At 39.4% G+C, this 12,942-nt stretch overlaps 1 protein-coding gene across 1 annotated transcript; it reads left to right on the top strand.

Annotated features, from left to right (window-relative positions):
- Window positions 1-16: 16 nt before the first annotated feature.
- arl6ip6 (ADP-ribosylation factor-like 6 interacting protein 6) lies at window positions 17-12,098 on the top strand. The gene is made up of 4 exons (XM_036541165.1): window positions 17-761; window positions 1,213-1,266; window positions 2,001-2,133; window positions 11,619-12,098. Exons 1-4 carry the CDS (start codon window positions 410-412, stop codon window positions 11,710-11,712), a joined length of 633 nt encoding a protein of 210 aa, XP_036397058.1. The 5' UTR covers window positions 17-409; the 3' UTR covers window positions 11,713-12,098.
- The last annotated feature ends 844 nt before the right edge of the window (window positions 12,099-12,942 follow it).

Here is a 12,942-nt window from a genome sequence, read left to right as displayed (position 1 = left end):
GGGAAGCACGTCTGGACGAGGAAGTGTAAACCGCGATGTTTTAAACAATGTTGGTAGACTGGCTACCTTTTAGAGAATAGAAAGACGCACTGAAGTCGCTAACTTCTGTTAGCTGTGTAGTTGTAACATGGCGTGAATAATTTCAGTTTGCTAACTCGCTGGTTGAAAAACAGTCTGAATAACTATAAAATGTAATTAACTATCAGCTGCGTAACGTGATTGGGAACAGCAGTACATTTACGACAGCTAACGTTAACTAAAGTATTTGCTTATCAGATTCTGACACCAGCTAAGATTTCTAGCTAACTGCAGTAATCTTCTTTAGTTGTCTTTAAGTGGATCGTAACCACCTGGATACACCACGGTATACATTGTTAGACTAACTGATTAGATTACGGAGACACCTAACATGCGACGTGTTAAGGACGGACGAGACGCTGTTGTCGTGTCTAATTGCGTCTCCCGTGGTGTTGTAAACGGTTCCGATGGGACGCTACTTCGGAGCCTAGAAGAGGAGTTCGATACACTGGATCAGTCTGTGGGTAGCAGGGACAAATCACAGCAAAGTCAGATTGGACAAGAATCTGTGAATAAAGTGGCAGCTTCTCAGCGTTTGATCAGATTGAGTAAACGTACTTCAAACAAGAAATTCTGGAGCGATGCGAAGCACTGGCCTGCAAGGATATTTTCAATGCTTTGTTGCATTGTCATACTGTCTGTCATCGCGTTTCTCTTGGCGCTCATGTACCTTATTATAAGAGGTAATTTGTTCTCCACGTGTAATTCTACGTAGTTGGCAAGCTAGTTGGTCATGTAAAGAAGTGCCAAGCCATCAGTGAATAACTCACTTGGTTGCTACTTTGCGTATCTAACCCGCTTGCTGTGTGGATGGACGTCACGTTACATGGACATTACATTCAGGGCACATATTAGTCTGTTACGTTACGTTCTGTGACAGCGTTTAATGACGCTGCATTCTGCAGCTTGGTAATTAATAGTTTCTCACTGAAACTTTGACAATTGTAGGTACAGTACATCTGTGTTCAGAAACCGCATGTATCTTATTGTTACGGCTAGCTACACCTGTGTTTGAACCATACTAACAGTTCTCGCACTCAACTGTAAGATTTAGATAAGCAATTTTAATACTGTACTTTCTAAATAAATTTTTTATAGGCAGTCGACTGTCGTTAAGTTTATTTTCTCTTTCAGATTTGCGCAGTGCGAGGGTAACCACGGAAGATGGTTCAGAAATAAAACTACTGGGTAAATACAATATCAGATCAGATACATTTACTGATAATCTGTGTGGAGGGGAAAAAAGGTGACGTCAATGTGAATTAATTTTAGTAGGGGACATAGAGAGTAATGCCAGTACCTGTCAGCTGAGTTAAATACACAACCTCAAACATTGTTTGAGGTTTGTCATATATTAGTTTTCTAGTTTAATGTTATGGTACATCTTAGTATTGACCTGAGAGAAATGTGACTATTGTCTTTTGGAAAACAAATGGTACACATTTTCCAAAGTCAGCTATCATTAATTGTTCCTCACCTAGTATTGTTAGTTATGCTACAAAAGGTAGGCTAGTACAGTAACAATATCTGGAAAGAAAACAAGTTACAAAATTCTGAAAAAATTCAACTAGAATTAACAATGAAAAGTGTGTAGTCTAGCAAGCTCACCAACTTAATGTACATTTATTTATTTACTTACTTAGTGACACTAGGTGTTTGCCCCTTTAAGCGATTTCAGTAAATATAAATTACTTCACTTCCAAGTTGATTGCCATCCTAGAACTGTAAATACAACATATGAATGTCTATGGATAAGTGCGCTGTTGGTTAGGACTGAAGCCTGGTGAGCTATATTAATAAATACCCAGCTAGTGGAATGATTGTGAGAACTGGAAAACTTCCTTTTGTTTTGCTTTTTCAACTTCTTTCACGGAGAGTGGTAATGTTACCATATCATGTGTTTTACTATGTGCCGACCCCAGGGTTTTGGAGTTTGCTGGTCTTGTCCACCATGGCTGGGGTCTCCTGCTGCAGCTTCTCCTGGAGTCTGACGTACTTTGACTCTTTTGAACCTGGCATGTTTCCCCCAACACCGCTGTCTCCTGTGCGACTCAGGTGCGACAAATCTCCCAAATTTACTTCTGCTGTTTATTTCTAGTGACTCTCAGATCCACAGTGACTCTCAGATAATAACAAGCCAGTTGTTTTGATGCAGCGCTTAATAAATACAGTGATGATTTTTCACACAACAGCACTTGCAGTGTCAGTAGGGGTATCTGTGGCTATGTAAAAAAAAAAAAGTAGCTAAAAAGTAGCTATATTTAGCAAGTGGCAATAAGAGTTTCTCAAAATCCCTCCAACGTCAAATAAATTAGTAGTTGTGCACTCTTTCCTCAACTTGCGTAATTCAGATTATTAATTAATAATAAATCTGAGGGGAAATCTGGGGAATTAATTCAATTATGTAAGATGAAAGTAAAGTAAAAGAAAAAACTAGTCTTAACTAGTTCCGACAGTAAAACAAAATGACAGTATGAAATTGGAAAATTATGTCTTCAGCTCATTTTACAGTGGTGGGACAGAGCAGTAAGAACACTAATTTTTGCACAGGTGACAGTATGATATGACATTTTTGCAAGAGAAAGGGACACCATCACTGGCATTCATGGTGAGAGGAAACTGAGGCATCTTAACGTGGAGCAAGCAACCTTGCACATGATATTTATATAAAACCTTTCCAGCCAGCCTCTGTCAAAAGATGCACCCCTGTATCCTTTCACCTTCATTTTACATAATTACTTAATGATCCTCCTCTGAGATTTCTCTTCATATTAACTGTAAGCGGACATTGGTTACTGTAAAACAGATGTCATTCATAAGTCTTTGTAAAGTTACAGTTCATTGGATGATAAGCAAAGGTTAAAATGGCATGCATTTGCATTTTGCATAATTCAATTCAAATGTAAGTCTGAAATTGGAGGCATTTTAATTATTGTTAAAAACTTTCACTATGATCTAATTAAATAACACACTTTCATCTGTTGATGATTCTGCACAAATTAGATCCTAGTCACAGATAATGGCAGTGCAATACATTTTCTAATGTTTTCTGTGACCTGGATCACCCGGTAAATTGTTCTCATTTGTCTGTAGATGCCATTTGTAGCATTCTGTACCAGGAAGTGCAGCATTACATCACAGCTGATGCTCAGGCACAGCAAGGCTCAAGCATACAGGGATCATTCAAAGAACATGGAGGCAATTTTCTAGTAACTGGCTTTCATCATTCCACTATAATCTCAGTCAGAATGAAGGATTTGCTTCAAAGGGTGCATACAATTGGCACAGTGGTTTTGTCAAAGGCTTTTGGTCCTTTCAGATGTTGCTGATAGTTCTGACCTTTCTCCTGTTCCTTCTAAACCTTTTCAAGAAAAGAAGAGAGCGTGAAGTCGTAAAGTCTTACATAAACCTGCCTGCTTTGCTGCCCATACTACTAAGCAAGTACAGCTCTAATTGGGTCTAAAATGTTTGGTACATACGAATGAAACTGGCTATAGCTTATATTTTTTAATTTAAATGTAATAGCCAAAGCACTAATAAAGTGCTTGTCAGATGGCTTTTTTCATGGGAGGTTGTGCTTTCACTTTGCAGCATTATACAGTGTTTTAAATTGAAGCAGTAATATATAGCGTATAAGCAATTACACAGTATCAGCAGACTATAGTGTATAGAGTCAGAACAGCATCCACTGATTTTAGAACTGTTATAGTTGAATGTCCATGTCTTGAATGTTAAGACATTATTGCAAATTTTTTCTGTATAGTTTGAAGATTTTATTTGTCTTTGTGCTTATATATATGTGTGTGTGTGTGTGTGATTCAGAAAATTGTAAACCAATACTTGATTCTGATTTGCACATTACTGTCCATATAGAAATTCAAGGAGCACACACTAAATCCCTTCTAAGTCACTTCTAAATAATGTGTCATATTAATGTGTCAAAATACATATGATCCCGAGCCTCTTGACCCTCTTCTCATGTAACAAACACGGGATTCCAAATTATATTATAAAGGGCCATTTTATTGCCACCTGTAGCTAGCTGGCTACATTGTATCAAAGGCAATGATGCGCATGAAGGGCTCATAAAATATTAGTCCAGCTGGAACAGCGGTCTTGCTGTTTGTTTGTTGTAGATTTTCATGGGATCATCTGCAGCCTTGCTTGTGTTCCTCAGGGTGTTAGAGGTCTTAGTCAAGTGAAATCCCATAAAAGTCCAATATTAATATGCATATGGTTATTATTTTACCATCAAACAATATGTCCTTTACGAGGCCTATATGCTATGGAATCATCATGGGAAGTCTGTAAAATGAAATGTACAGAGAGCTAAGGTGTGTGGTCTGTGGAGGGCATAGGCTTAAAAGGTATTTACAGTTGTAATTGATATGCAGTTGATGTTGCACCATAGTGTTATGCAAAATACTCATATTCAATCCCTGCTACCCAAGGCATTTCCTTAGATTATAAAAAGCACATACTTAGCTACAGAGTATATAATAATTATGTCCTGGAATTCTTGACTTGACTTGTAAATTGCAGTTGATCACATATCCCCGATTCCCATCTGTAAACCAGGGCTTCACAATAAACAAACTTTTGCCCTTTTTTTCTAAATAGTAGGGTAAAAACAAGTCCAGTTCTGTTTCTCCAGAAGTCGGAGACATGCTGATTATACATTTTGGTCCATTTAATAGTAACAGCACACATACATTTTATTTATTCTTTATGAATTAATTATGAATTAATTAATTTTTATTTTTTGCTTCTTTGTGTATTTTTCTACTATGCAACACTAAGAGTAAAAATGTATAATGCATAAAATTCACCAGATTTTTTTTGCATGTCTTGTACACTTGTGAAGCTAATACAACTGCAAATATAGTGCATGTATACAGTAATTACACCAGCCTGCTTTGGTCAAAGCACCCACATCTTATACCAATATCTGAAAACATGATGCTCTGATTTTAGTAGGTTTATGATAAAGCTTAAATATTCCAAATGCGTTTTTCCCCATTTCTTGATATTATATAGCAGGGGTAAAATGTGCTTCTTCATGCCATGCAGATTCTTTTTGACATTTCATGTGCGGCAGGGAATCATGGGGGAGGCTGTTTTCTCTGGCTCCCATTCCTTTCACAGAATCGCCGGTGACAGGCCGAGAGAAACGGGTGGGGAAACGCTCATTTATCTGAAGAGGGCCCCTGTAATAGACGAGGATGAAAGCACTTGTGTCAGATCCATATGCCCCTTTCAGTGATGGCGATGTGAACGATTCCAGGCCGGGCTGCCACGCTTCGTTTTGATTGGCTGCCTCGTTTATCAAACTTTGCAGGTTTTTCCTGGGGTTGCAACTTCTGCCTTCCGCTCTCATCACTCATAATTTTGGCCGTGATTAGAGCATATTACACAAAGCCGGCCAGGCAGAACAAGGTCAAACTGTACACCTGTTAAACAATTTGGTCTAAATTCAAACCCGAAATGTGTTAAATGGTCTGATAAGTGCATTGACTTCACAACAGGAAGATTACATTTTCCATTTGTTTTTTATTTGTTTTTCTTTGAAAATGTGCAGATTTCCGTGAAATGAGATTAACGGGCTGTAAAGACAAAAAGCATACTATCTTCTCCATGGTGCATCTCAGAGGGGGTAAACAGTTCACAAGATATTGAAGTTCAAATGGCATCTTTAATAGCTCATAAAAACACAATGTGCAATACATAATGTAAAGTCAATTAAGATGTTAAAGTTACAGGAAGCAGATAGAATCACTTAAGACATAATAATTTCCTGAGATCATGTCTTTTGGCGCGCACTTTCATTGGAAAGCTTAAAAAACAGACGTGCAAAATGGGCAGTAATTGAGCCAAACAGCCACTGCCCCTGCTCAATGTGCATTTGAGCCAGGCATTGGAGTGGAGCGTGCTCCTGATATTTCGCATGCAGAAATAATTAAAAGGTTGGTTTGGGCAGAGAGAATCGGCCGTGTTCCCCTCCCTGACAGTGAGGACATGATTTTAGAGGGAAGTACAGGAATACGCAATTCCTCTAATTTCCCTGACTGGGTTTCATACTGCCAGTGACCTTTTTGACGTTTTTTTGTCCGGGAGGCTTCTGCAGACTCGACTGTGTAAGATTATCGTTGCGAACCGAATGCCTCCCTGCATCACATCATGCAGAAGGATTTGGTACATTTTGCATTGGGATAACTTTGTGGTTTTTAGCTTCTTTTTCCATGTACTCCAGCACACAAGCCATCTTTGTGGATATGCTTTTAACAGTAATTAATTATTAAAACCTGATGAAATTAAATGAAATCTCTCAGAATCCAGACTACCATTTCAGGTGTGTTGAAAGATTTCCATAATAATCCTTAGTGATGTAACTGACTTTTGCGTGTTGTGCTTTGTGAATTTGTTTCAGAACGTGTTTCAGATCTGCATATAGCTTTAGACAGCCCTTGAGAATTAGCCTGATGCAGCGATTAGGGCATTGGACTGGCCCAGAAGGTTGTGGGATCATGTCCTGAACAGTAGTAACCTTGAAACAGCCTTTACTTTTCCCCTCATCCCTTCTTTAAAGAAAGGGGTGGATGAGGCAATGTGAAACATGTGGAATGTTGTGTACTTCAGTGCAGTTAAGCTGCGCCACAATGTGGCCCTCCATCTGCCAGCATGTGGTGTGTTTGACTCACTGTGCAGTCAGCTGGCCGGTATGTGTGTGTGTGTGTGTGTGTGTGTGTGTGTGTGTGTGTGTGTGTGTGTGTGTGTGTCTGTGTGTGTGTGTCTGTGTTTGTTTGTGTGTGTGCCAGGTCATCCACTGCCCTTGGCCCGCTCCAGCGCACCAGACTCTTCCACTCATCCGGCCACCAGATAGCTCTCTCGTCATCTACCGATGTCCCTCGTTCTGTCCTGTTCAGCACACAGGAGACCGATCCGTGCATTAATTACGATCCAAGTAACTTCGCTTTTGCAGTGACGAACTTCGTCGTGAAGTTTCACACGCAGAATCCTTACTTTACGCGCTGCATCCATACATGATTGAAAAAGAACTGTCGATTTTGTCTGCAGGGGTCACAAAATGCTGGATCACTCCACGGTTTGAATTATCGAATCACAGCCCAGCTTTCGTTGCTGTTGCTCTTGCAAAGGGTTTGTGCTGCTAAAAGCATATTTGTCCTGTGGGTGAATATTGACCTGTGCCAGATAGGGAGGTATTGATCCTGTTAAAGCATGGCCAACAGTGCGCCGTGAATGAGTCTGAGTTCCACATACGTTCTGTGTTCCTGTTGAGAGATTGGGTTTGTGATTGTGTAAGCGTGCCTAAATTGTGAAAGTCCTTTCAGTTGTTGTTCATTCTCTATGCCTCCTGAGAGTATGGTTGTTATAGTCATGCAAAACACAAACCAGTACAGCAGTTAAAAGTTTAGCATTCAGTCTAACCACATTTTGGCAGTCTGTCTTTAACGTAGACTAATCAATTTAAAACAAGTGTCCCATATGTAGCTATTTGTATTCAGCATGTTTTCATGTACCACAACACTCATGATGATGGAAAAAAAAATACACGTTTAAATGTATTTCCTAACTTTTTACTAATGAAGAAAAATGCTCCATAGCGGCTACATTGAGGGCCTTCCGTAGGTGTGTGAACTGTGGAACTTAAGAAAAACTCAGGAACTATGAGTTAATGAGTTTTAAGGCTGTTTTCCAAAAAGCTGTTTTACACATTTTCAACTACAATAGACTGGCCCTAATCAACAAAATTTCATTTTCAGTTTTGAAATCAAAAGAAATGTTATTGAAGGAAGCCACAGCCAAACAGCAATGATTATTGCACGCGGTTGAGTTGTGAATCCAGCTCGTGGCGGAGTGTGGGCTTCGGTGATTAGATAAGCCAAGGGAGGTGTACTCGGCAGTGCCGGCTTGTCGGCGAGTTAGAAAGCTGCCTTCTGCTTTGTGCCTTTCTCGGTTAATTTGCATAATTTCTGCTATTGTCTCTAGCTGGCTCTGTGTTCTGACGCTGAGGGAAAAGAAAACACGTTTTATGATCCTGCTGCATGGCCACGTTTCCATAGAAACCGTTTATCAAGACACATCAGCCCAAATGTCTGTTGTGTTCTTTTTGTGTGTGTAAATGCCAGTGCCACTAAGTTAGAAAAGAAGTGACTCTCTGTCATCTGTTGGGTTTTGTTGGCTACAGTACACATTAAGAGATAAAGTGCATGTAAGGTAAGGATACGAAATTTACTGGTGCCAAGACTCAACGCAGAGTAAATTGGTCTGCTTCACCGTGATATTTTTCAATACACTCTCATTCAAGGTGGTTTGATATGAATTTGTACCAAAGTGATTCTATTGTATCAGAACTGGAGGTATTTTGCATGATAAATTATTGATTAGCATATGCTTTATCTTTTGGCTTCATTTATTCCTGTTGTAATAAAAAACAGTTGGATGTTTTTGAACATTACTGGTCTGGTCAGTTTGAACTTTATGCAGTTTGTTTATGGTTGAAGTGGCTTGAATGTTCTCATTTTGATGGCTGACAGGTTTAATGTCGTTAATGAATTAGTTGTGTTAGAGGTTCCTTGTACTGTACAGTGGCTAAGGATATTTTTATCAAATAGTATGACACCCATAAAAATGAAACTGCATTCCTTTTGCATCACAATGCAAACTGGCATAAGAGTCAGAAATAGACCACACTTTATCTCTGCTCTGCTTCTTTTCTTTTTCGGGGGTTTTCATCTGGGCTAATTCAAAGGCAGCACAAAGATCTTGATTACTGGAGGAAACAAGTCTTTCTCTGTCTCCGCGGTGAAATATGAGAGCATGCCTGATTTCATGAATAGCAATCATATTCGCCCTTTTCACTCGCTCTGGGTCACATCGAGATTTATTGTAGTCCACAGTTCATTGGTAAATACAATGAAAATGACAGTGTAATGTCCATTCACATATTATAGTGTACTCATGTTAAAAATGACCGCCATTTCAGCTACAGTGCACTCCGCTCATAAGAATCGCATCCACCAGGACAATGATAGATATAAATGGCTCATTCTTAAAAGCAGAGTTCCAAATGGAACAGATAGAATTGATGTTTATGTCTTAAACAGCTCTGTTCTCATATTTAATTTAAACATATCTTTATGAAATTATATAAAAATAACGTAATTTCATATTGCTAATAATGCGTCATATTATTTCAGTGTAATTATTTGAAATGATTTGAACTTGTTTGCCACTGAACTTGACTGTCAAATTACATGTGAATGAGTCTCATAGGCTTTTCTTCTGAATGAGTCTCATAGGATTTTATTCTTAAAAAATTAGTATTTAAACAGCTTTAGTCCAGAAATGACTCTGTCCCACTGATTTTGATCCCTGTATGTGGTTGATTCTTAAATCCATATTTCTTATAAGCAGAGTGCATTATATTTACATGTAGCCATCAGCTTTAGCAGGGGTAAGTAGATACAATATTATTTACTACTCTTGTCATTCAAATGCATTCATTAGTGCGCTTGCACACTGCCTTTATCATGGATTGGATTGGATTTTAACCCTGTTGGATTGGATTTTAACCCTGTTTTCCTGAAGAGCTGCATAGCACTGCACTCAGTTCTGTGTCCAGGGTCAGGGATCGAAACATCACTGATATCCACTCCCATTATGAAAAGCAGAACATGTCTATGTGGTTCTAAGACCACTAAGTGTCCCGCAGTCGCGCTCTCAACCTGTCGATGGTGAGAATGGCATCCCAGAAAAGGACGCCACCCTATAATACAGACTTCACCCTCAGGGATAAACGGAAAGGCCTCACCCTGTCGCCCTGCTACCCCGGTTTATGGGGCGGATTCTCAGTTCCAAGTGGTGTCAGTTATCCAGCATGTTTTTCTTATGTCATAAGAATCACATTTTTTTTTTTTTTTGAAACTCATGTGTGTTTTAGTTTCTGTAAAGACTATTGGGAACGATGCTATTTTGATATCTTTAATATAAACCCCTTTTCCAAAAAACAATGCTATCTTGATATCTTTAATATAAACCCCTTTTCCAAAAATAAAGAGCATAAAGTTTCACTGTAGCATTCAGCGTTAGTACCATAATGAGCCATATTATTCCGTGTAGAATCACTCTTTAAGCTGCACTGATAATCATCAATGACACCATGCCTGTGGTGCCACCACACACACACCTACTGATTTATGCGGAGGAGGGGGGGGGGGGGGGGGCAGGTGCCAGGGGTATCTGTGACATGCTCCTCACATGCGAAGGGCTGAACTCGGGACGGCGGTTTGGGCCAGGGGCCCGCCCGCTGTGTCAGAAGCGCTCAGGAGCAATGACACGGGAAGCCAGGTGATGAATGACACGGGGCACGTCCCCAGTCGGGCATGGCAGGTGACGGTTTAATAATGAATTCTGCCTCCCGTCACCTTCTCCAGCACAGGGCTCTTATCACCAAACACACAGGGCTCTTGGCTTGCACCCTTGTGTCAGAAAAGATCAGGTTATTAGGAGTTACTTTTCCTGAAGCGGCATGCTCATTCTTCAGCATATTTTTATGCTATTTAAAAGTTGTTTCGTTTTTTTTAATATTATAACTAAACACTCAAACTTTGAATGAGAATAGCACATTTAAGGCTAATAATGGTTGTTGTGTTTGTCAGATGGGTATTAACCCATGAGAATATTTAAGCAGGTCACGCACTGGCTTTATATTTAATTAGGGAGTGTGTCAGAGCCCTCCATTAATGATCCTATGATTATCTTTGTAGCCACCTGTCCAGCTGGTATCTCTGACTAAATTCTCAGCTCTGCACACTGACCTGAACTCAGCAAAGGTGAACTGAGGTTTCAGGGGATTCTACATTCATGAGGTACCCACAGTTGGTACCATAGCCATCGTTTGGACCTGTGAAGTCCCTTGTTGTCATCTCACTTGAAAACGTACGATGACTTATGCCTATTCAGTGTTCAGTATTAAATCTGAGGGCTGTGAATTCTAGGTATTTTCTGTCTCTAGATTATACAAACACTACCCTAAATTTAACAAGAATTGACAAGATATTTCAATGTAATGCATTTAAGCTTGTGTTCCAAATCAAATTGGCATATTATAAAATGGATGAGTAATCAGATTAATGTGGTGAATAGAACCAGATAGATCCAGTTTCCTTATATAAAACCAGATGCTTGGTAAGAGTATGATGTATGGCTTGCTGCCTTTATTATATTTTGTTTGTACTTTGTTTTCTCATTGAAAATACTGTTTAGCTGTTAAGGCCTTTAGGCAGGCACTTTGCAATTGTGTTTTAAAAAAATCTCCTTACTGCTTCTGAAAGATTCCATGAATCATTTAGACAAATGTGTTAGTCCCTAATGGTAATATTTATCCAAAGTGCTGCGCGTGTGCCTTTTCAGGTCACAGAAAATTGCATTCACTAAATCCCAGTGTGCTCTCTCAGTGACCTGCCATTAAATCTAAGCTGAAAGTGCACTTCTTGTGTGTTTGCTTTCTCTGCCTTCAGAAGGATGACGGGCCACTCCTTCCATATGGGCTACAGCATGGCGATCCTAAATGGCATTGTGGCGGCGCTCACGGTCCTGTGGTGCCTGTCGTGAGCACGGCCCAGAATTCCTGCTCGTCTCTCCAGTGTCCTCGCTCCACTCTCCAGAGTTCTTCCCTCCAAAATTCCCACTCCTCTCCTCTCTCCAGAGTTGTGTCTGACTTTCAACCCTTGCACTAATCAGGCAAAACCCTTAATTTAAACCTGAATCACGTTTCTCATTGTAGCGAAGGGCGACAGCAGTCACCCCACCTGGCCTCGAACCCGGGTCTACGGGGTACTAAACCAGCAGCTTGACCAGGCTTGTTGGTATGGCAATCAGAGCGCACACTCAGCCGTAGTGTCAGCACTACATCACACTCTTCATGCTTTTAACTCAAGCAAAAGTTTGGAATAGTTTTGTCTGTTTTATGTCTTGTGGGAAGTTTTGACTGCTTTGGCTCCAGAAAATGTCTCTTTTTTTTTTTTTTTTCTTTTTTTTTTTTTCAAAACCACAAATTGTGGTTACAACTCAGGTTATAAAGCCATGTCCAGACATAGTTAATATCCTGTGATGGACTTATACATTCTCCCTGGAATGTATAAGAAAGGGAAATTTGTAAAAGGGGTGTGTTTATAAGTGACTTGAGCTCCATGGTAAAAGTATTCCTTTCGATAATGTCTTAGATTTGCTTTGTTGCCTGTGGTGTTTCTCACTGTGCCAAGCGACTTTGCATTTTGTCCAGAAGGAATAAATACTATAACTATCAGTGCCTTTAGAATTATATTAACCAATCATACACTGAAGCATTCTCCTCTATTCTCACTTTAAGAGAATAGGTTATTAGAAGTCAGTGTGCTTCTGTTAAGTGACATGCAGATCTATGCTGGCTCTACAACCACTGTAATTAATAACATAGTGCCGTCACATACCGTATCTTTTACTGCAATATTTATATCTTATTTTTTTAACTTCTATGATATTTTATTGCATTTACCACTACATCTGTGCCTTCACTGGGAATATTTATTACAGGCTTCAAACCATGTTTACTGTTGCAGTCTTTCCAATTTCAACAAAAAATACTAACTGGATTTCTATGTTTTATGCAGTATTGTCGAGGTTGATTATCTTGTGTTTCTAGCATAATGTGTTGTAATATTTTTTTTTTCATCTCTCCCGTTTGATTATGTTTGTTTTGTTGCAGTGCAACAGACCAGTATGAGTTTACGCTTTCATTTGATCTGCTTTCAATATTTTTTTGTTTTACGGGGTGTATTAATGTATTATAATCACAATTTAAAG

The sequence above is a fragment of the Megalops cyprinoides genome, chromosome 11, assembly GCF_013368585.1.
Source record: "Megalops cyprinoides isolate fMegCyp1 chromosome 11, fMegCyp1.pri, whole genome shotgun sequence".
Lineage (NCBI taxonomy): Eukaryota > Metazoa > Chordata > Actinopteri > Elopiformes > Megalopidae > Megalops > Megalops cyprinoides.
The sequence above is the reverse complement of the archived record's forward strand: the minus strand, read 5'-3'. Positions and strand labels throughout refer to the sequence as shown.

What these genes read in the sequence shown, in the direction of transcription:
- arl6ip6 (XM_036541165.1), top strand. Translation starts at nt 410, where the DNA reads ATGCGACGTGTTAAGGACGGACGAGACGCTGTTGTCGTGTCTAATTGC. An exon ending in TTCAGAAATAAAACTACTGG is followed by an intron (nt 1,267 to 2,000) that starts GTAAATACAATA and finishes TGCCGACCCCAG; the next exon opens with GGTTTTGGAGTTTGCTGGTC. An exon ending in CTGTCTCCTGTGCGACTCAG is followed by an intron (nt 2,134 to 11,618) that starts GTGCGACAAATC and finishes CTCTGCCTTCAG; the next exon opens with AAGGATGACGGGCCACTCCT.